General features: G+C 37.8%; 1 protein-coding gene across 15 annotated transcripts in view; it reads right to left on the bottom strand.

The window, feature by feature from the left end:
* The window catches only part of CDC42BPB (CDC42 binding protein kinase beta), a 97,925-nt gene that overhangs the window by 5,800 nt on the left and 67,602 nt on the right, over positions 1–24,523 (bottom strand). For 4 of the 15 annotated variants that reach the window (XM_061376266.1, XM_061376269.1, XM_061376267.1 and 1 more), the window contains exons 14-31: positions 23,350–23,460; positions 22,642–22,886; positions 22,363–22,468; positions 21,660–21,784; positions 20,765–20,870; positions 18,828–18,976; positions 18,058–18,152; positions 17,891–17,970; positions 16,444–16,494; positions 15,257–15,346; positions 14,741–14,830; positions 14,238–14,343; positions 11,697–11,833; positions 10,982–11,121; positions 9,320–9,401; positions 5,873–6,089; positions 5,411–5,473; positions 1,411–2,007 (exon numbers count right to left, since the gene is read on the bottom strand). In XM_061376266.1, coding sequence (XP_061232250.1) covers positions 1,411–2,007; positions 5,411–5,473; positions 5,873–6,089; positions 9,320–9,401; positions 10,982–11,121; positions 11,697–11,833; positions 14,238–14,343; positions 14,741–14,830; positions 15,257–15,346; positions 16,444–16,494; positions 17,891–17,970; positions 18,058–18,152; positions 18,828–18,976; positions 20,765–20,870; positions 21,660–21,784; positions 22,363–22,468; positions 22,642–22,886; positions 23,350–23,460 — 2,590 coding nt within the window. The remainder of the gene's footprint in view (positions 1–1,410; positions 2,008–5,410; positions 5,474–5,872; positions 6,090–9,319; positions 9,402–10,981; positions 11,122–11,696; positions 11,834–14,237; positions 14,344–14,740; positions 14,831–15,256; positions 15,347–16,443; positions 16,495–17,890; positions 17,971–18,057; positions 18,153–18,827; positions 18,977–20,764; positions 20,871–21,659; positions 21,785–22,362; positions 22,469–22,641; positions 22,887–23,349; positions 23,461–24,523) is intronic. The other 11 variants (XM_061376272.1, XM_061376277.1, XM_061376273.1 and 8 more) reach the window with 6 other exon arrangements.

The raw sequence follows: 24,523 nt of genomic DNA, 5'->3' as shown, positions 1-24,523 counted from the left end.
CAGGCCACACAAGATAAGAGCTGACTGTGTTAGCACAGACCTCAGCTTCTCCTAGCATGAACAGACTGAATGCCTTAGAAACATTTTCTCCATTGTACACTAAAACCTCTCCTACAACATGGTCCTTTACCACAGCAGAAACTATAATGGGGCAGAACCATTTGCACTCTGATGATCTCCTGATGGAACAGTTAAAAACAGCCACCATCATTAGTCACTGACACTAGGAATAAAGAGGGAGGACGAGGCTAATGAAAAGGAAAGCAATACAGTTTCCTTTGGCAGCAGAAAAAATTGCTCTTTCTACAAAACCAGCCTTAGGCCAATGCCACTCAGGACTGCACATACAAGAATGCTGTGAAACAGTTTACAGTAAAAACAGCTTCTAGTAATAACAGACAAAACCATTGTCTAGCAAGCCTAGTTTGCTGAAATGCAAAAGAACTAAAGCGGACAAAGGGAAAGGAAACATTAGCTTTGGCTAATGGTGTTTTGAAGTAAATTTGCAGCTACATTGTTTCCTTGGGCCCTTGTTTCAGACTTCTGTACAGAACTAGGTCAGAATAAAGCAAGCAAACAATTTCAGTTCAAGACAATTAAAATTAAACAAACTTCCATTAGGGCTATGGCCTGGCCTGATCAATGTGCACCTAACTGCTTACTGTAGTATTTAAACAAAAAGCTATTTCTTGCCTTCCATCATTCAAAACATTTTAATTGCTGTTTGAGATCCAAACAGAAATCCCAGGTTTATCATTAACTGCCTTTAACTACTGAACACTTAAAAATGCTCACGTGCTTCTATCCTAACTAGCTGATGAAACAATGCTCCTGAAACAAGCACAGGGGTTGAAAAATTACCCTCCACCTGCCTATATTATTTTTGGAAACTCTTCCCCTAAAAATAGAACCAAAAGGATAACAAAAACCCCGCTATAAGTTCTGCCAAAAGTCGTATTTTTACCTCCCATTTTGTTATCTTTATGAAACTGAGTTTCGGTTACACTTCTTCAATTTTCTATTGCACTTTGAGTACAGGACACAGAAGACATCCTACAGACAACTAGACAGTTACACTTTCTAGGGGAGCAACAATCTTTACAGAATTTCACAGACCAGTAGCGTTGCACTGTCCTGCATCCAGAACTATTCTCTGCAGTTTTTTATCCCATTATTTGTTCTTCTGTGTCCTGTACCAAGACAGAGCTTCTCGCAGCATTCAGGATCTCAGCCCAGGAGACGGCCAATTCCAAAACTACCATCATGAAGAACTATGTATCCTGTTAACTCATCAGAACTTAAACTGTTAATGTTGAAAGACAAACCCAAGCAAAATAGAATACAATGCTGATTATTTTTAGACAAGTAAAGCAGCAACAGGGATATGACAACAGAAAAACATATACATACTACAGGCAACAGGAGTTGCAGGCCACATTAGTTCCTGCATGCGTGACCTTCGACCTTGCGAATCGACGTATACTCCCATATGGCTGAAGCAAAGCAGGTATTCCTCATTACTGAGCTCCACAGCACAAAGGGCATCAAAAGACTGCTGTGAGAGGAAGGTAAGTGAGGGGTCATTAGGATTTACCAGGTTTATAGATTGTCCATCTCCCTGGATGGTCAACAGAGAGAACCCAGACTGGTAGCCAACACAGAGCTTGTCCTTGAACACTGTCATCCACTGTATAGTTCCTGGAGCCTGAATTTCACCAAATTTTTTGTGGAAAGGTTTAGTTCTGTGAATTTCATAGCAAAAAACCTGTCGCTTGACAGCCACAAACAAACACGTTGAGGAACTTTTCTTTAGCATTCCAGTTGTAATCAATTGGCAGCCTTTAGTTTCTGCAAGTTTAATGTCAAAGTTTCCTTCTGACCCATCCAGAGACGCCCAAGGGTAAAGGTGAACATGATGGTTCCGACCGCAGATGAGGATGACAATTTTCTCTTTTGGTGCAAGCTCTATCTGGTACACCTTCTTGCAGTCAGCAGCTCGGACTATCACTGCAAAGGAAACAAGAGGTGCTGTAAGTTAAACAAGAAAACCACCAGGCCTGGAAACACTGCAGTGTTATATACTGATGTCTGAAAATGAATCTAAACAGTGACACGTACCAGATAAGAAAGAGTACTTATTATACATATTCAATCCTTTGTTATTAATTCTCAGAACAAACAATGAAACAAAGCATTCCTGCAACTCATTCTGTTGAGACAAAGTCTCAGCAACACTTTGCAGGAAAAGACTGCTTAACATCTGGGATAAACAGAAAATTTTTTACATAACATCTGTACTATCTATACACTGCAAGATGCTGTATCTACTGAAATGGGTCCCACCTTCAGGAAAATATCTGCATCTTCAGTAGATTACAGAGGAAGACCAAATTAGCAGAACACAAAGAGAAGAAATACAAAGTATTTAATGATGATAATTGAGTATAAAAAATGCTGTACTGCTGGAAAATGTCTTAGCCAAACACAAAAGCAAAATAGTAAGCAGGTGTCAAACACCCATATGGAAAAGCAAAAAATGCTGTGTGATGGGGAAAGAATAAGGAGGAACAAATTTAAGCTTCAGTGAGAGAGGTTTAGGACAGGTGCCAGGAAAAGCCTTCTCACAGTAAGGACTAGTTAGGCTACCATGGAAGCTGGGGAGTTTTACCTTCTTTAAAACAGGGTTAGAGGCAACTAAGAGGGTTAGGTACAATATGTTCTGCTTTGGGGACTGTGGGTATACAGGCACTTTCAGGAAAGTAGTGAGTATTTCATGGGGAACAAACAGAAGAAATGAGCCAATTCCAAACTAGGAAACATACAGCATAAGCCAGTTATATTAAAATGGAACTTTCAGTTTTCTGTTAGTTGAATGTATTAAAAATATTTGTGAATAATAATTTTAAAAGTAAACTAGGTATTTTTTTCAGCAATAGTTGAATAACCGTGCCAAGTTACCAAATTCTGTAAACTTTGGAACAACCTTGGCTGTTCAGATTACAAATCCGAGTGCTTTTGTGGTGTCTCTCCCCCTTGCACAAATAGATGATATGTCTCAAGAAATGTTCTATGAAATAACTAGCTTAGAACTTTGCCACAGGGAAAGGTTTTTTTCCCTAGCTCCAACTTCAGCTTACAGTTTAGTTTACTTGTCAAGAAGTAAGTGATGTTCTGACCAAAGACCTTTGAGACGAGCAGCCAGCAGCTAATTAACACTGAAAATTACAACTGCCATAAAATAAGGGATTACAATTTATAAAAAAATCTATTAATATACAGGAACTTGGCACAGAAAACCCCTGCAAAACATTTTATAATTTAAAACCAGAATTGGTAAATCCTTTTCACATTTCCATATGACATGGTGATGCAGATAATCATTCTTTTATGAAATGACCTTTTAAGTTCAGTGCACAATTTTCTTTTACACATGAAGCTGTATTGGAATCTCTGGAATTACTTGCATCAAAAGTTATTTTTATATCTAAATACTTACAGAATGGTAACCACTGCAAGCTTGCTCAAAGGAATGGCATTTATTACTACTAAAAAGAATTTCAAATACCTGCTGTCTCCCTGTGCAATGCAGATTCTCCTGGAACTGGGCAATGCCTTATTCCAAGCAACAAGCAGCAGTAACATTTTGCTTTCTGGCCCGAAAAATCACACCCCTGACTTCATTTGTTTCTGAAAGTCAAGGAAGTCTTTAAAAACCTCTATTCACTATTTTATTTTACATTAAATGCAACTTTTAGCATGACTGCAATCCAACTTTCAAATTGCAACAAACTTAACTGCATTGAAAAAGGAAATTCAAGTTCTTCCATCGATGCCAACTTTCTTGAAACTGGAATGACAATGACTAAAAACAATCAAAGGGATATTTCAGGATTGTCTCAGTGATTCTTCCAAATGTGGAAATGGCACTTCTTAATTTCACAAATCTGTCTTACTGACCTCAACATCCTCAACTCCCACATAGTTGAAGACAACAGAAAAACCCAAGTTTAAAGGTTATAAATATAGGTGAAGAGAGCACTGGGTATTTTGTTAGAAACAATACTATCAGAAAGCCAAGGTTGTTACCTCTTATACCACAAAAAACCATGGATCTAGAGTGTTGTCTAAATTTAGAGTGCCTCAGGAGTTATAAGAATTTTTACAAGGTATGTTTGGTGCTTTTAGATTCAGAGAAAAAAAACCCAACCCAACAAATATTTCCTATGGTAATTTGGAAAAGCATAAACAGTAGTAGATGAATGTATTTTAAATCTGCACTGCTTCTTAGAAATATGTTACTTAACTTCTACAAATTCAGTTTAATTCAATTAGTTTATTCATTTTTTTTGTTCAAAATAAAAATATCTTACATTGGAAACAGACAGCAAAATTAAACAGACTTGGTCTTTGCTTTTCCATGCTCAAAACTGTATTTTGTATGGATTTACCACAGATATCCCTGTACTCATGTGATAGCAAACCTGGCCTCCAAGCTTTCCCCATCATACCAAGGCATGTGTCCCACTGTTATTTGCATTTGTGCTCAGTGTATCAGGGTAAAGTGAAAAATGCTTCCCTTACTCCCTAGCTGTGATGCCTAACAATACAATAGAGGGATAAACCTGTGCTGCCCAGTGACTATGCAGCATATGCTTTGTTTTAGTATCTGGGGCACACTCTGTGAATTTCTGGAATGGACATGCTAAGTCCTCTGGAAGACCACGCTAAATGGATTCCATTCTTCCCAAAGCAGAGGGCAGAATTCATTAAGAGCAGAAAGAAAAAAGCAGGTTCAGAAGGAAGCATGGGGTCAGGGAGATTAAGAGATAGTGGAAAGTGGGCAAGCAAGGCATTTGCTTTGGCCGTCATCAGGAAACAGAATGCAAGTGGTTGTCAAATTTCTGGAAGAAACAGACAACAATATGTAGTAGTTTTAATGGGAAGTCTACAAACTCTTGTGTTGCTTGCACTGGCTGTCTAGCTTCTAATTCGTGCCAGTGTCGATGGTACAGGTTGGAGTAAGTCTGCTTTGATGTCAAGTTTTTCTTGCTCAATTCACGTTCTATTTAGTAAGTGCCTGATAATTCACTGTACATCAACTGCTGCTGTGTGGGCTGTGCGTGCTCTGTGTGCTGAAGCATTTTGTTACCTGCTGTGGGAACACAGTTAAGGTGAGAATGTGTCAGAATATGCTCAGTAACTCATCCCTTTAATTTCAGCCAGTCAACCAAATGTAATGATAATGATGAAATTAGTGCTTGTATCTCACATTCACTTTTCCTTCTCATCAATTAACTGAGTACTTAACATACATGAAGGGCTGTTGTATAACCTATATTATAGCAGCATTAGAAGTGATGGAGCTCATTATTCTCTATGCAACTACTGCATGCATTATGGCCTAACTTACCATCGCGGGTCACCTCTATCACATACAGCCCTTCTTCTGATCCAATTGCTATTCTATCTTGATCTAAACCAAGAAGGGAAAATAACAACAACAAAAAAAGGCTATTAATTCAACTCCACTTAATCTTCTCTTTAGAACAGACTGCTTTGAACAGCTGTAAAAATTTCTGGACAAACAGATTTTCAACAGCAAATCAATTTTGCTTAACTTCATGCAATCTGTCAAATGCATGCTATATATCATACTTCTATAACCTGTTAAACAACTGAGTAATGTTATTTACTCTGAATGGATGAAGAAATCTGAGTATCAATGCAAGACTAGCATTTCCCTCCATTATTAAATTCCTACAAAGGAATTCAGCTGAGGAATTTATTTCAAGGTGTCAGTGCTCTCACTACAGAAACCCATCTAAAAGCTTCAATAACCCTCATGCATTTATGAAAGTGAAAGCAAACATACCTACAATAGCAGCAGCTAAGCTTGCTTTAATAAGAGGCAGTGTACTGTCATAAGCTTCTTGTGGAATATGCACAACCTGGTTTTTCAGTCTGTTTTTGTGCAGGATAGACTGCAACCCTTCTAGGATTCCAACCCACTTTCTCTTCTCATTCTCGTTTTCCGTCAGGATGAGTAGAGAACAAGACTTTGAAGGCAAACCTAAGAGAGAAGCTGTCACCTTTTAACAAGAGAGAGTTAAATTAGTAAGAGTAATAAGAGCCTTTTTTGTCAGTATTATATACATCACAGAAGTGTGAAAGTAAAATGTACTTTTTTTCATTACAACGTGATGACATACCTGAGGGATATGCAATGCAGCACACAGCTAATACGACCACAGTGCTTCAAAGAACCCCACACTAGCTACAGTGGCTGTGTTTAAAAATACTCAGTCTTGCTTAATCATTCTGAATCCTAAAACATGGGCAACGTACGCTACAGTTCTTTCCTACAATAATCAGTACATTGTAGTAAAAGGCTCCTTCCTGCTCTGAACTGAAATTGCAGTAGCATGCCCTAATTTGCCCTGATTCCTTCCCCCAGCATTTTTTGATAACTTCCTTTAAATGACTCACATGCTTTCTCAGTCAGATGCATTTAAACACAATGGCATTGCTAGGATCAGTTCTACATTTTGATTTTGCTACTTGATTCTCAAAGTATTTGTCCAGGAGGAAGAGCACATTTTATGTGCATTAAAAGCTTTAAAGAAAAGCAATGTTTTGAGACTGAAATACTGCATTCTCCCACTTCCCCATGTTAAAAGGAAATCACTGTGACTTCACCTAATTTTCAGGTAAACTATCCTAAGGATCTCAAAGCAGAACATAGTCGAAATAGAAAAACTATCCAAAACCTTTCTGTTGTCCAAAGTATGCACTTAGTAGTTCCTAACATAAGTTTTGTATCCTGTATGAAGAGACTGGAGTGTTTGTGAGATCATGGGAACTGTGCTTTCAGTCACAGACAAACAGGCCATTAGCCAGTATCAGTCCTCAAAACAGATTTTAGAATAAATAGAAAAAGGCAGCAAAAGCTACAGAAGTGCAGAACTGAAGGTTGTAACGTGGAATAACACACCTTCAGCTATATGCCTTGATAAGGAAAACACCATAAAGGAGGGTGATACAGTTACGCAACATACTCTTCCCAGAAGAGTGAATTAAACAACACTCATCTTAAAGATAAAATATATCTGAAAGTAAATTTGGGACAATATGATGTCAAAGACAGAACTTCAGAAGTAAAATGAAAGTGAAAAGCAGTAGGAAAAGAACTGAGTAGTTTCCAATTGCTTGTAGTTGTTATTACCCTGCACCAAGCTTTGTTCACATCTAAGCTGTAACAAAGCATTAATATTTTAAAGACGGGGGTGTAATGGATACTATTTATAAATCTGAAAACCAAACCAAACCAAATCTGACTTCAGCTATGGTTTTGCTTTTGATGTATTGCTAGACTCCTTGGTCTTTTGAAGGAGGCATCTTAATGCAGGCACATGTGGAAAAAAAATAATCAGAGAAGTTGGTCATAATAGAAATAGCATTATTCATCACACAAAAATCCAGTGTTTGCTATGAAACTCAAGGCTCGTTAGCTCTAACTGTTAAACTGTGTAAGGACTCCACTACTCTTGGCAGCCATGTATCAATGGCAGCACTTAAACTACAGTGTTCAATGGCCTAACATCCAGCTTTAAAATCTGGTTACCAAGGAGAGATACAAGTCTGAGACAAGTTCTCCCTCTTCTTGATTTCATGGGGGGTTAGAGGTGGCAATATTTTAGTGTTTGGCAGCATTCTGGTATTGCTTTCTGGTGATGGAAGATCAAAAAGAAATGAAAATCTGTCTTTGGTGGGCCACCAATATCATAATTGTTACATGAAATTATACATATGAAAGAAGGATCAGATTTTTACACAGATGACTTAACAGTTTTAGCTGTCGTGTAGAAGTCACTCTATGTCATTATGTTAGCAAGATGGAAAACTAGCATTAAATGAAAGGCAGAAAATAAACTCTCTTATATCAGGCATTACTGGTTTACAGTTTTAGAAATTCCTTTTTTGAAGGAGAACATAAAACTGAGAAGAGAGGTGGACTTTGGCAGCTTTCTCTGGCCCCTTCAAAAGGGTATCTAAACGGATACAATCACAAACCAGACTTCCAGGTAATTCATATCAGATCTCTTAAGTAGGGGACGACCTGATCAAACTGGAGACATTTTGTCGTGTTTATCCACAGAAGTATTCTTACATGGGGTTATATTTGACTTTTTTCTTTGATACATTTTCAGTTACAAACTGCAGGCAGAAATTAGAGCAGCAAGTCAGGCAGGTTACAATGTATGAATGCCTTGTTCTTAAACAAATCAACCACCATTCTGTATAGCTCATTTTCTCTCCTCAGAAATTGCTTCCCATAGTATTCTGTGTTTGCTAATTTGCGAAGAAAGCAGGCAGATGGGAATAAAAAAACTCCATCAAACAAAACCCATTTAGAAAAAAGTAAGAGAAAAACAAAAGTAATAGTAGCAAACTAAAGGATAGAAATTCACTGCAGAAAATATTTCTACATAAAAGGAGAAAAACAAAGCCACAGAAGCTTTCAAGTAGCCAAGACATCTCCTATGCAAAACCCTAAAGGACCAAATGATTTGGACTGCATGTGACTGTCAGCTCTTTGGCCTCCATGTTCCACTGACTTGATTCTGTATGACTGAGGATCAGAGACTATGAAAACAGTGAGTTTGTGTATTTAAATGCAAGAGATTGTAGATAATGGTTACTGATCTACTCTTCTCTGTATTTTAAAATTTCAAATTAAATATAATCCACATAAAACCTAAGAAAGATGTTCATGTTATTAAAAACAAAACACAGCGTTCAGAGAGAAGATACACTCAAGAGGATATTATACCAAGCTAATCATTTTCTAATTTTAATTTTTTTTTCTATTATACTTCAGTATGGAATTAAGGAAATGGAATTTTTTTTTTTTTTTAATGTACAAGACAACACATGACAAAACTAGAATCAGTGAGCACAACCCAGCTTCAGCCTACTGTGTTACAGCATCAGTTCCTGAAGCAAGAGTCCTCCAAAGCCAAGAAAGAAAAACCAGGATCTGGTAATACCAATGGAAGAGGAGACTACACTATTATAATCAAGAAAATAAAAAAAGCCAAGCATTGTATATAAGGAAGTAACAAAAGAAAGAGAACTTTGTTCTTTACAATTCAGTTATAAGAGGAGTATCACACTGCTCCTCTACACATTTCAGAAGCCCTTGTAAATTCTTATACTTCTTCGTAACTTAAACATTAAATATGGGTAATGTACTTTGCTGTCAAAGCAAAACACTCATAATTAGCTTGTATTTTCTTTAAAGGTAAATTGATAGCCTTACCCTGAATATGCAAGGGATGTCTTTACGAGTTGCATGTATTACATCCGATGCTAGGACAGAGCTCACACAAAAATCTTCATCTCTAGTAAGAAAGAGAGCAAGAGAATCACATACATGCCCACACTAACATCATTCAACAAAATCTAATTGATATTGCAACTGCTTCAATAGGCTGCAATCTCCTAGCAGCGCACAGAGGTCACAACTGCCATCACTGCTTGTTATGCTCTAACAATCCTTGACCTAAACAACTCACAAGCTTTAGTTATGTTTCTACAGCATTTAGTACGTGTAACTCAGTCCACCTGAAGTTAAGTGGGGTGGCTTTATGTAGTTTTGGTTTACCAGCCACATCTAATCTACAATTAGCAGCAAGAATATTGCTCTTCCAGCCCAGCAGACACATTAGAAATGAATAATTCATACCTCAATGTGTAGCAAGAGAAGGGCCTTTGGAAAAAAAAGAAAAAATCACATAAAAAGCTCTTGGCAACATAATTATAGTTTGTGGGATTCAAGTAAGGGCTTTCAAAACAGCTAGATTTTATTCTCTATTACAGTAAAATAAACAGACACTGGAACAACTTTTGCATTTCAGAGTGCTCCACCCTAGAGGGCTTGACTACACAAGCCTTTTTAAACTGAATGTGACCAAGCTGATCACCATAATTGCCAATTTTAGTGTAAAGATGACACTAATGCCTGAAACCTGCTCATGCTAGAATTCATAGCTGCGATAGTTAACATCTATTAAAACATCCAAGAATCCTCAGAAGACAGATTCAAAGAGGCAGCTACAATAAGCAGATAAAGCATTGGACAGCTGATACAGTATCTGGCTAAGTTGCTTCAAGCAATGTACTAATGTGAATGCTGCTATTTGCAACACTTCCACACTTCTGCTCCTGCTGTCAGCATGTCAGAGAGAGCTGACGCTGACAGCTCTCAGAGAATAAATGTGAGAACAGAACAGCAGCACTGGTGCAAGCCCACAGTCTACTGCCTGGAAAAAATACAGATCAAGGTGCTTGCGGCAAGCAACTTCGACAGAGACAGAAGGTGCTGTAACATTAAAAGGTATTACACTTTATTGATATTTCCATAAATGGAAACAAACTTTTTGGTTACTCTGATCGATGTAAGTCTCAGATCTTTTTGCAGACAGTACTCAGTGGTTCAAGTGGTTCACCATGAAAAAGTAACTCCTGTCAGAAGGCAGGGTCAAAAACTACTTGTCCTGCCAATTAGTTGGTGTTTTTCTTAAGACTACTTCTGTTTTAATAATGTTCCTGAAATTACTGGGTAGGGGATGATCTGTGATTTGAGGTTGAGGTCAGAGTGCGTGGCAGGGAAAAGCAATCTAACAAAGTCTATTTTTTTTTTTTCTATGTGTGCCTATGGAATTCTAGGAAGAACCATGCTAATAACATTGTAAATATTAATGATTGTAGTATAAGTGACTATAAAGACACTTCAGTGACTTGCTACTGAGACAACTAATTTAGCCTAACTAAACTGTATATAGCTGCAGTCTATATACAGAACACACAAGTCTTGTTGGACAGAGCTCTCATGATCTTAACATTTCTCATGTACTATAAATAAATATTCCTGATAGTAAAAAAATACAGAGGGTTTATACTCTGTCATAATAATACAAACCTGAGATCCAAGACTTGACTTGCAACAACTCCAGGCTGGGTGGATTTTCCTTCAGGCACATCATATAAGAACAGCTTACAGTCACAGACAACTGCATAAGCTCTCTGCCACCCTTTCTTAACTCCTGTAGGCTTTGGGACCTGCATATAAATAACTGATTGCTTATTAAATGTAAGCACATGTAGTAGACACAGAAAGCAAGGCATTTGGTAAAGCTTATACTTAGATCAATGGAATTGAAAGATGTTCTACTTGCCCTTCAAAACAGAGTTAAAAATGTCAAGTAATCAAACAATCTTTTTCCTTAAGTTCAACCATTCCCTGCTACAGTTTAATAAATATATTAGGTAGCACTAGGACAAACAATGGGGCTTGTATATTCCACAAATGCCAAAATGTTATGACAGTTTACCTTTTATATTATGCTTACATCAACAATGACAGCAATTCTTCCTCAAAACATGCTTCCCCCCTGCCCCCCCCGCTTATGAACACTAGCTACTAATCTACTAACCTTTAGCTCTTCCAGTAAAACCAACCATTTCTCCCACATCTAAAGCAATGAAGGTTAAATAAGTTAAATTGACGGCACATAAAGCCCTAAGGCTTTAGCACAACTTAGGAGATCTGTTTCAACATACTTAGAGGTTCCAAGCTGCATAGCTCTAAGTGGAGTTTAGTATTCTTCTCTTGTCCAAGAACAAAAGACTGTTACCTTTACATAACCTTTATAGGCGGTTCCTATTCCTCTTTGCACATCTACTCCAAGAGGCCTTTTGGCTTGCTCAAGGGGTATGGGGCAGACCTGAGGTGCACTATCCTTGCAGGAAACATGGCATGCAAATGAACACACTAAGTACAAAAGAGAAAATGCACAGTGAAACTCGTGTATGAGTCATAACAGAAGATTAACATAGGTTAACCTTATGCTCAGCAAATCAATTAATCACACTGAAACTGGCAGTCAAGTATCGCAATAGCCCACTATGCTAAACAACTGAACACACCGAGGCTGAGACTCTCCAAAGTGCTTTTATTGTCTCTTTTAAGCCTATTACTTCTACGAAGGGCAGGAACTGAATCCAGATTTCAAGGCAACTTACGAAAGCATTTTCCAGAAGGAAAAGGAGTTGGTCAGCCTCACTGGTGTTAAGCAGCAACTAACCCAGTCACTGAATTGAAAAAGTATTAAAGGAGGAATAAAAATGACAGGGCAGTGATAGGTAATAAATACAGTAGCTGTTTAATTTGATCCAAGTATGCAAGAATAATGCAAAGAAGAAGTAAACCCAAACTGACAAAAAAAAATAAAAATAAAAGGGTTAAACTATTAAACACAGGCAACAGACTTGAAAGTGTAATAAAGTAAAAACCGGGCGACAAAGACTGAAATGCTGTGTGGTGAAAGGGACATAGAGTTTAACTATACTAATTGTTGCATCCTTTCTTACCATTTACACCACACTGTACTTTGTCAGCAAGAGACAGGGGTTTCTAAGTCTCCTGTCTATAAGGCGCTTCACACAGAAGCACTACACAGCAAAAACTCAGCATATGCACCACTTCACACGAGACAGACTACAAGAACTCCAGAATGAATTAACACATGAGATCAGGGCATTCGACCCACAGTTTATGGGCCAGATCTTTCCACAGAGACTTTGCTGGTTTGTCCCAGCTATCCTGTTTCTACCAGTAGGCTTGGGAAGGCAGTGCGAGTGGCACAGCACTGTGCTCTATTGTCTGCATTCTTCTAGCCGTATTCTCAGAATTGGGCATTTGGCAGATACTCTATCCACATGCAGTCCCATAGTTACAAAGGGTCAAAGGATTCCAGTAAACCTGGGAACAGCCTGTATTTCTAATAGAGCCACAGACTGGCCTACAAACCCCCTCCTCATGATGTCTGAGGGAACAGTCAGGAGAGGGCAGTCCAGAGCAGCCTGCCCAGCTTGTTCTTTGAGCTGCAGTCTGCTCCCAGAAGGACAGGGGCTACCAAAAAGTCATGCATGGAAAAGTGCTGTATGTGCTCTCCAAGACCAGATAATAAATTCAGCTCTTTCAGGAAGCATCATAATTATTTGTGACTGTGAATATCAAAGCACACAGGTTACCTAATAGGGAAAATCCACAGGATACAGCCAGCTTCACAGGCCTCTAGAAGAGCAGCTGTATTTTACTATAGTCTCCAGCATTAAAAAGAGAAGGAATTGGGAAAAGCGAGTGTTTGGGAGTGGAACATTGCAAAATTTTGTTCTACTGGAGTAATCTATATTCTTAGGTCAAAATGATTGTGTTGGTTTGTTTTTTTTTTTCCTGTAGCTATCACTACATGGAGCAGAAGAGGCAAACTGGAAAACTTACCATGCAGAGTTTCATCAAAATATGAGAAGACCCAAACCCAAAGCTGACAGCTACACTAAGGGAAAAATGCCATTTCATACTTGCAGGAAGAGATGCAAAACAAGAGTTTAGAACTGTCATCAACGGGAGACAAAAGGAAGCCCCAGGGCAAGTGCTGGCAGAGCATAGGTGCTCCTGGGGAAGAGCTGACACCAGAAGATCTTCCAGGAAAAAAAAAAAAAACCCTGAAGGGCAGATGAAACAATCTGAACACGATACTGAAGGTGTCATCGGAGAGGGTTTCACTAGCAAGAACTAAGCTGGGCACAGACATACATAAGGTTATTTATACTGTACTGCCTTCAATAGATTTGTGTGTTCATGTGTCTAATCAAGATATAGATAAGTATTTTCAATTAAAATTCCTCCATATACTCAAACGTGGAATTCAATAGTGACACATGCATCACAGAAAGCATTGTAAATAAAACCAATGGACAGTGAGACAGGCTACAGGTCAAAAGCCCCAGGAAATGGTCCTCCCAACATACAGGGTTTAGAATCAGGATAGCACAAACCAGACAGACTCAGATTTCTGCTACCAGAGCATCGCTGTAGTCTTATCCACTATGGAAGAATAAAGCAGTTCTGCTTCCCCACTTCCTACCCCCAATTCACAATGTAACAACACTAATGGTAGCAGAATTAATTAGCAATATGAAAGGGAACCATGAGGGCTTATAAAAATTCTTTGATTTTAGAAATCTGATGATGATATAGGAGAAAGGAGAACCATTCAGTGGCAGCTACCCCTCTCATTCCCACTCCATGGAAATGGTTGTGTTAAAATACTTCGGACTTTTGGGACAATTTTTCAGGGACTTGCTGAAAACAAAAACTTTAACTGACTCACCGTCACAGGCATAACCTTGTCGAACTAATCCCACCATAAGAGAAGTGCAGTGACTACACTGAGTGGGGCTTGTGAATGACTTGATATTGAGCTGGTGAGCTTTAGGCTGAAAGATACATTCAGGATAAAAAAAACAATAAAATTTTCACTTTCTGTACTTATGTAATAGAAGCAACTCCCTTCACCACCCTCCAGTGTATCAGAGTGTACATTATGAAACCCTGCCTTCTTTCAAGTAAGTGCAGCTTGTAAAAGATGCTGCAAGACAAATTTTTTTCCAACTGCGTAAGACACTTAAAACCCAACCTACAACCATTTCTTATCATCTCTTCTGACAAATTAAAACCCACCAACCTGCATGTGGAAATGTTTGATTAAAAACACAGACCTAACAAACAAACACATGACAAACCCAAACAGGACAAGAACAAACACAGAGGGCTAATTTATAAATGGCATTTTTTCCTTTGTTCTTTATAATAAGGTTAGCACAGTCCCCCTACCTTTGGTACAGCTAGAGAAATGGATTGAATGGTGGGGGAAGGAGCAGCAGGCATCCTCTGAAGCCGAATTGGTTCCTGAATCACAAAAAACTGTAATTGAGCAAAATGAGGCTTCAAGAATTTGTTTCAAGATTGGGGTGGCAAAGCTTATTGTGTTCTGATTTTTTCCGTTTTTTTTTCCTTCAAATTATTAACAATTTAATCATCATTAGCATTGCCATTCTGATTTAAGAGAAACAGATTGTGTTTTAAAGCACTCACAGGAAAGCCTGCACACAAAAACACAAGCAGCAATACAGAAAACATACGTAAATGAGTTACACCAACATACACAGAGCCAGCAAAAAGGTTTCATTTGCAGACGTCCTCAAAGCAGTTGCAATTAACACTGACACATTGTAAATAAGCAACATTCAATCCTTCTTCTTCATAATGAATGCTGCAGCATGTACTTATCATGAACAAGACAGAGCCTTCCTAGTGAATTACTCTTCAGAGTAAAAAAAACGCTCTTACTTCTTGCTGTTGCTCTGCAGTTACAACCGAAGTAGACGGTGAAACTTCTGACTTGGGACCCTGGGTTTCCTGCTCACTAATAGAACTGGTCTGCAAAAGTGACAGTAAGCATGTTAGATTAGATACCACAGATCTGATGAAGTGTTCTCACATCAACAAGATGGAAACAAAAACCAACGCGGATTTCTATGTGCAGTACACATACCTCTAACAACTTTCCACTCTGGAAAAAAAGCAAATAAAATCTTCCCTCAAAATGAACCCTGCCACCCGATGGAAAAGCTGTAAAACTGGAAGTACTGAAATGCAAAACCTCATAGTAGGCAGCATAAACGCTGCAACAGCCACTTTCTCCCAGCAAGGCTGTGTCTAATCTCTTACATGCAGGTATGGAATGATGTCTGAGAAGCTTGGCAATCAGCCATGGAATAGCTTATTTCTCACGGTAGCTTACTACAATAGGATTTTTATAGCACACAGCAGCCAGTAATTCTGCCACAAGAAAAATTCTTAAAGTAGTGCTACACCATCTTTAAATAATTGTTTAAAAAAGGTTGGCCTCTGTTATTAAGAAGAATCACATCTTCTTAATCACATTGACTTATATTTCACTAAAATTGATGAATAGCATCCATTACAAGCCTTTTATTAATTTCACACTTAAATTAGCAACTACTATTTGCCAGCACAAGGGGGAAGTATGCTACAATTCCAGAGCTAAAGCAGCTGGGTGTGGAAGTAGGACACTGTATCACTGTACTCTAAGGACATCATGAAAATCATGATTAACAAACATCTGATTAGACATCACATCAATGATGTAATTAGCACTAAAGGCAACAACTAATGAATCACTCGTTTCCCAGCCAGTTTAGACAAGAAGACAGCTCAACTTCAGCTAGCTCACTAAATATGTTCAGATATTTGTTATTTTTTGAGTTACGAATTGACTGGTAGAGCTAGGCCAATTAAGATCAAATTCTACCATTATGTAATATGAACTATTTGAAAACACTAAGTGTGATTCAGCTTTAGCCACATAGATAGTAAAAACATAAAAAAGTAAGAGGTTTAGTGGATTAACTTATAGAGAAGTCAAGGAAGCAAAATATCTAGTTTTAGAAGGCCGTTTTTACTACGACAGGTCACAACAAAATAAGGAGACAAAACTACTAGCAAAAACTTACTTCTTCCCAAAAGGCTAGCAGAGAAGATGTAGACGAAGAAGAAACAGAATCCTTTGTTGTAACGGGTATGAGGGATAAAAATGATCACTTATCACCCACAATAAAACTTCAGACAGGATATTAGTAGGCTAGCTAAACAAAATGTTTTGTATGGCCAAATGATATTTATCCAAACTAAATTAACCCAGAGGAGATGACACTGACTACAAGTACACATGAAAAAATATTGTTAACAGAAGTCATCAAGTATAGTATCAGCAATTTCAATGTAATTTGTCAGAAAATGTCACCTACATTTCCATGGCAACTGTAATTTATTTCAGGATCTGTAGAATGGACTGTTGATTAGTTATGGGCTTGATATTCAACATGTCACAGTTTTAAGTATAACTGTCACTTTTTAAAGTAATGTTTTAAAGTAACAAGGACAGTAATAATTATTATTCGGATAGCAGCATGTATCATGTTTCTCTCTCTTCTCTCCATCTCATCCATACAGTACACCTCGCTGCTTAAGCAATGAAGCCAGCGTGGACATTTTGTGACTGAGAAAAAGCACATACATGAAGTGTATGCAAATACCACAGTATGGACATAGTTTTCTTTTCAGCAACAGTGACAATATGAAAAAAGTACACATTTCAGATATAAAATCTAACCAGACCAATGAGGTTTTAACCTGACTCCGTTTAACTCAGATCCATAAACATAAAAGCTCTTGGTTTTATCCTAAGCTGTCTATACATTTTGGGAAGGTGAAAAAAAAAATTAAAGAAAAAAAAACCTCCTGGAAAATCTTCAGGGATCAAGAGCTCACGAAGCAAGGAAATGTGACTTCAATGTTGCATTTAACAGCTGCTTCCTCAGGCAATGCACAAATCCTTTAAAGTGAAACGCCCATTTGGACCTGTGATTTGTATTATTAGTTTTCTTAGGATCAGAGGGTGTGTCATGATAAACTTACACCAACATCTCTGGGTGCTCTGATTCTCTTCCCTGTTCCTTCTACTCTAACCACTGCATTAAGATCTGGAGCCAAGAATTTTACATATCTGTTTAAACACTCTTTGAAAGGTATGAATACTTTTCTTTGTATTAACCGGCATCTTCCAACTGCAAAGTGTTTAATCCCTTACTTGTAACAGGGTGTGAGGCCTTTCCAAAATACCTGAATATAAATTATTTAGCCAAACATTTGAGATTAACCTAAACAAAAAAGCTAGAATGAGAAATAATGAATATGAACTTCTGGGAATATTTCCCAAAGAAACCAGATTCTCTACAAAATGCCAAGCTATCCGACATCTGCTGAGCATTCAATTCTGCATGACATTAATTTGGCTGATATGCCAGATCCAAACGTGCCATATAGTGCCCAAGTGTTATTTTACATAACAAAAATAATTCAGGTATCATATTTTTATAGATATTTAATGTAATAACTCACTCTGAATGTCAGATCACGTGCAAGAGGAGAAGTGTTGAAATATTCAAAAATGGAATCTTGAAAGTCTGGAAGTTTGAGACCTGAAACCCAAAGCAGAACAGGCTTAGCTAAAAGGCAAAATCACAGGTGGTGGTGGAACTCTGTTAAATAACATTAGCTTTAATTACCTGAATCTGTTCTGTATTTTTCTTCCATTTTTTTCTTCAAACCTTCCATCTCTTCCAACAGTTCCCTATTTTTTGCTTCTGATTCCTTTAATTTACTAAAGCAACACAATACGATCAAAACTCAATGTGAAATATCTCAAAGGCAGAAATAGCAGTGCACAGAGTTGATAATTTCTGGCCCTACATCTCAGAGGTTTCATTTAATTCCTGGTCCTACATCCCATTTTGGAAACGAGGAGAGGTGATTTTTTTTTTTTTTAATATTCCCATTTTTAAGGCTGATAAATTTTATTCCCCCCCTGAACAGGCACCTCACTACTCCACTAGAGAGTGAAAACTGTACTTTAGACTCTTGCTATCATTGCAGATACCTGCCAAACAAAATTATTCCAAGAGTAGTTTGGCTTTTAATTCCCAAGAATATGCCTATTCTCAGCTTAGTCTAAGAAAAGGTATTGAGTTTGCTTTTACGCTTTTTCCCCTCAGGTGCCAGAGGGAGAATGAGATCTGTATCTCATTACCAAGCTATTCACAGCAGTGAAACGTTTACTTGAAGAAATCTTGAGAATTCTCATTTGATTATGTAAGAAACATGTCTGTAGGATTGGATCTTTTTGGCAAAGTCCAATATCCCAAGAACAATGGGCCATTCTAAGAAAGCTGTTACTGTCCTAATCAGTAGTTTAGAACTGGTTGAAAAAAACAGTTCTAAATCAAACAGAAAAACGGAACTGTTTTTCAAGCCCAAAGAGAATCAAAAACCTTATTACCTTTCAAAAGACATATTTGCATCTTTAACTTTTCGTAGCTCTTCCTGAACTAGTTGTTTGGCACGAATTTCTGCATCAAGGGCTGACTGTAATTCCAGCCTGGCTGACATATCCAACTTCTGACTGCGTCGCACTTTCCAAAGTGGATCCTGTTGCAGTAAGTTACTGAACATTAATGTCAACTGTCTAAAGATATTTCTGTTCTTATTCTAAGACATAAATTAGTTTTTACACTGCTTCAAATAATGCCCTTTAAGTTAGTTATGGACAGTATACCTGCTGCATGGAAACTGGTCAACACACAGACTTTGTTACACAAAAATGAAGTAATGAGCAATTTTTGTATTGGTTAAACCACTAACACAATATGCTTGAAACCAGAATGCTGGATGACCAAGCATGGAAGTCAAACTGAAAGAACCCATTGAAAATACTTAGTTTTCATTGTCCAATCTTGAAAAGAGTATAAAACTTGCAGTGACATACCAGGCTTCCAAACAGGAGATCAATGTCAATATTTAATGTAAAACACATCAATCTAAAACGTACTAGAAATGGCAAAACCATGAAAAATATTAAACGATCCAGGTCTTGAGATACCCAAGACACACAGAACACTCACCTAAACAATTCCTAGGCTTGCTAAGTAGCGTATGCTATACTTTTGCATACAACACACAATTCTGCCTTCCTACCCCAAAAGCTAATGTTCTGAGCTTTACCAGGCATTTTTGCAGTATGGACTACCTTTCTTATATTGCCTCTCTAGTCACACATGAACTTGCAGACAACAGTCATGAAAATGAGAGGCATTTTTTATGTTGAGAGATAATTGTCTTAGATCAGGTTCTGCTGAAGTTACAAAACCAGTTGTAATATAAAGAACAGAAAGTGTTATTAATCAGTGCATATTGTTTTATATTGTTCTTTTCTGGCTGTAGCTAAGAAGAAAATGCCAACTGCATTTGATCCGATCTTTTTTCCTATTAAATTTCTCAATATTATAATAGTCTCTTGATGATGTAGGCAAATGTTAGCTCATAGGAAGTCATAACTTTTTCTTATTCTCTCCTATTTATAGGTTTGGAAGGGGTGAGTAATTTTTTATTTCTACAAACCAGCAACAAATGGGCTTTTTGCACAGCAGACTGCGCTGACTGGCATTGCTAGGGACATGAACTTCCATGCCTAGCTGCAAATGGCTCTGCCTTCCTTATGCAGGACATTTTGTACCTACTAAGGCAAAACAGCGGTTTTGTCTTTGAAACCATACTCTTTTGTGAGAGCCCTTCTATTTTGCAGATTTTGTTGGGAATTCATGTTACTACTGTGTGAGAAAGTTATGGCGCAAGGTCTCATTGTTCTGCATGTAAATAAAGCTACATGTCCTCAGTGTGTCACAGGTTTGTAACGATATCTGCCAGCTAATACATGCTCACAAAAGAAAAACTTTGTTATCTCACAGCGCAATTAACATCATTCCCTTGCATCTTCATACATTCCTGTATTCCTCTTTAATGATTTAAATTATTGCTTCTTCTCACGTCTGTACTGTTTAACACAGTTTGCGATGGCAGATATTAGTATGAAACATCTCACCCTGTAATTCACAGAATGGTTAGGGTTGGAATAGACCTTAAAGATAACCTAGTTCCAAAACCACCGTCACAGGCAGGGTCACCTTCCAACTAGACCAGGCTGCTCAAAGCCCTGTCCAACCTGGCCTTGAACACTGCCAGGGATGGGATTCCCTCAACTTCTAATTATCAAATTCTGATCATATTACCTAGTTGGATTTCACAAGCAATAGGCAAAAACTAGAAAGCAGAGCAGAGGATTTATTATAAAATAATTCTGATTATGAACAGATAGCTGAAGGTAAAAATACAGCTTCTTAGATGTCCCCAGGATAGCCTGAATGCTTGCTGGTTTCTTACCAGTGTTCGTGACCCCAGACTGGAACTTCTCAATGATTCTAATTCTTCTGTCATCTTGGAAGCCAATGCTTGGAGATAGCCACGAGCATCCTTCTCATCACTTACCCTGTTGTACAATTGCAAACAACTGTTACTTAAAAGTTTCATGGCTCATAGCACCAAATATTGCAACATGAAATAATCAGTGTCTGCACTGGATTTAGGGACATTAACAGAAATGGACTGAGCAGACAAAACTCTCCCAGCAACAAGAAGCTGAATATATCTTAAATGGTCTGTTTCAGATTTTTCTTTTATCTGATTTTCTTGATTGTGGCAGTTGCTAGGGAAACTGAAGTTTGCCTTCCACCATCAGCAAGAGTTCTGTGGATTCACTGTTATTGTTTAGAATATGATCTGCATATTGCTTGTTCAATTTTTATAAGGGCTACTTTCAAGTCCTTCTTGTTTTACATGCTGAAAATATTTGCATACAGCTTGCTAAAACAGCAAATAACGGAGGGAAGAACTGACCTGTAAATGAAGTGGAGGTGCTTGCCTAGTGCAGCTAGTGATGGCCTATATGTTAATATGGACCTTTTAAATCATAATCATCTTCCTGAGTTTATCAAAATATTCCAGTGTGGGTGATTTAATGAACACAGAGACAAAGCAAGTTGATTCCGAAACCCCTTCCTATGTTCTTAGTAGCATCTGACAATTTCATATGCATTACTACTCAGCAATACTAGACAGAAAGCAGAAGAGAGATGGTTAATCAACACTCAAAAGTACCATGCTTTTGTTGGTCCCAGACACAGAGAAAGGGCCTACCTATATATTTGAAAAAAATAAAGAAAGCCAATCAATATTTCAGAGGTTGAAAAAGGGCATCTGATCTCTGAACAGCACATACCATTGAATAATCTCTGCAATCTGAGCTTCCCAGTGAGCAACAGACTCCTTCTTTGCTGCTAGGTCTTGGAGCTCATCTTCCAGCTGCCTGTTCTGTGCTGTTAATTTGTCCACAAAGGAGCAGAGCTGAAATAAAAAAAAAAATTTACTTTGTGACTTATATCAGTTTCAGACTTTTTACACATGCATATGTCTACACACCTATACAATCTGACCAAACGAGACCATCCTGGGCTATCTGGAACTTCTAACACAGAGCACACAGACCAAAGAGCTAGAAGGGGCTCTTTTTTTGTGGAACTGGAGTCTAGCTCCTTAGCACAGAAGAAAATATTGCCAGTTAACACAAAAAAGAGGAAAAGAGAAAGCAAGTGTAGCGGTCATTGAGAAGAATGAGGTTTAACTGTAAGCCATCAGGAAGGCAGGCAGTCTTTCATAAATGCTTTCCTCTTCGTGCTGCCTTCATGAAGAAAGCAGAAGGTGATGCTCCCCGAGCTGCGGAAATCAATCTCACAACTGAGATGCTAAAGTTACTATTTAGCTGTATCTCTGACGTTTATATGGCAAAAAACAACTTGTTTTATCCAGATACTGCCTGAACACTCACAGATCACGTTCTGATCAATGAGAAGATTACTTCAACATCAGAAAGTAAGAAAGTTAAGAATTATATTTTGCTTAAAAATATTCCTTAAAATAATTACCCTCTCATTTTCTGTTGTTAGCTTTTTGTTATCTTCCAAGAGCATAGATCTTTCACGCTCATACTTGTCTTTCATTGTTCCTACTGCTTCCTCCATTTCACTGTGCCTAAGAACAAGAAATAGAAACACTTATACTGTAACACTGCTGACCCTGTATACTGGGATTTTCAAACATGAATAAACAGAGTTAAGGTGAAATACCAGCCCACACAGATATCTATGCAATGCAATACACAAAAAATGAAATCCATAATGAATGAAACATGCTCAAAAGCTTACCTCTCTCGCTTTGTTTTCTCTAATTTATCCTTTAGTATCATGATCTCTTTCTGCAGTGCAAGCTGATGACTCTCTGAATCATGTACTTCCTTTTTCACATTTTTGACTTCCAAGACATGTGATGCTTCTCGTCGGACCAACTCCTCTTCATAAAATAGGATTTTCTTTTCCAGCTCAGACTTAATTTTGGAAAGCTCCTGCTGATGCTCTAGTGTGGCACCTGCTGCCCGACCTCCCTGCTTCAGCTGCAGAGGATGATAAATCATCAGGAAGAGATTATAAGCTCTATATTTTGGGAATATTATTTAAAATTAGAACTGCCCAATTGGTGGCACTTGGGAATATTTTTATTTGGCACTGATTAATTTAAAAAGTGGCTGTATCCAAGCATTAAGCCACCTAAGTGACTGGTGTGCTTCCATGACCCTAATAAGGGATTCAAAAGGGTCGCAGAGATAACAGATTTGGACTACACTGGTTTAATATCTTTTCAGAGTCTAAATACACTGGACATTTTCAAGCCGTTAATGTACAATGAGATAATTGAGTCTTTCAAGCAAGAAAAGAAAAGAAATCCTAACAGGATTTATTAGGTCAGGTTTCTAGTAATGCTGTAGTTTTAATGCTCCCACAGATATCAACAGTTGAGTAAGCAAAGCTATTGCAGCTCTTTATGCCATGAGCAAACATTTGTCAAAAAACACGAACCTTTAGTGCTTCCAGTTCATTTTCCAATTGTTTGGAGAAGACCTCACTGTGCTCACGAAGCTTGCGTTCTTTTGATGCTTCTGCTACAACTTCTTCAAGTTGGGCTTCCAGCTGTAATGAGTAATTTTAAGTCATTTCAGTACAAGATAGTGGTATCTGTATCACTCATTTCCTTTCCTCCATATGGAAGAGCAGCAAGTTTTCCTTATTTCTATATTATGTTACACCACTATAACAATAATCTCAGAATGTCATAATTGTTTTCCCTTCAGTTATCCAGGCATCTGTCTTATGCAGTAGAGCTATTACTATATGACTATTTGTACTGATACAAGCTACAATATGTGCAGGGATAACTGCACGGCTTCTATTAATGCTAAAAGAAGGAAATGGCACCAGGAAGTCATTGCAGTTGTGAAAGAAGTAAGTCTCCCACATTTACAGGTCAGCTCCCTGCCTCACTACCTACTAAGTCAACCTTTGACCCAAATGATTGCAAAATACTTCAAACATGAACACTAAACACTTTTACCTTGCAATTAAGGAACAAAATAAACTTGGTCATCCATTTATCAACTTCAGGAAGCTTATCAGAAAGACAATTTAGATTTAGTGGCAAATAAGGCAACTGCTGCAATTCAAGTAATAGTGGCACAGTTTTAAAACTTGACAGGAAGAGTAAGATTTGTTTTTCTGCATTCAAAATAAACTAGCAAAGTTGTTTTCAAAAGGTTTGTATTTAGAATTGTGGGCCAAAATAATGAACTTACAGGCTATGTTCTGAATAGAAGATTGATGCAGTCATTAGGAAAGGGAGAACAGAGGAATTTATAATGACAAAGAGAATATAAAGCCCTGCATGCAAATATTTAACTGAATAAGTAGCAACATTTGAATGCCCCCGCTGCACTCTGCTGTAGAGACAAGGCTCCACAGCCCTACGAATCAAACACGATGCCATAGCCCTTCAACCTTCCCACTTAACTACCACTTCTTATTCAAAAATAAGTCTGAGAAAACTTCGTATCTTAACTACATTTTCATGCACTGCCCTTCAATTTGCCAGACATTGTCAAGCAATGCTTATAAAGCAACAAATTTCTCTTCTACACTTCACTCAAAAAATACATAAAATTTCATGATTTTTCAGGGATTAAAATACTCCAGGTTAATC

This window comes from Neopsephotus bourkii, unplaced genomic scaffold (genome assembly GCF_033783945.1).
Source record: "Neopsephotus bourkii isolate Nb327-2 ecotype Australia unplaced genomic scaffold, CSIRO-AGI_Nbou_v1 NB_1707, whole genome shotgun sequence".
Classification (NCBI taxonomy): Eukaryota; Metazoa; Chordata; class Aves; order Psittaciformes; family Psittacidae; genus Neopsephotus; species Neopsephotus bourkii.
Note: the sequence above shows the minus strand (reverse complement) of the source record. Positions and strands in the feature narration are given on the sequence as shown.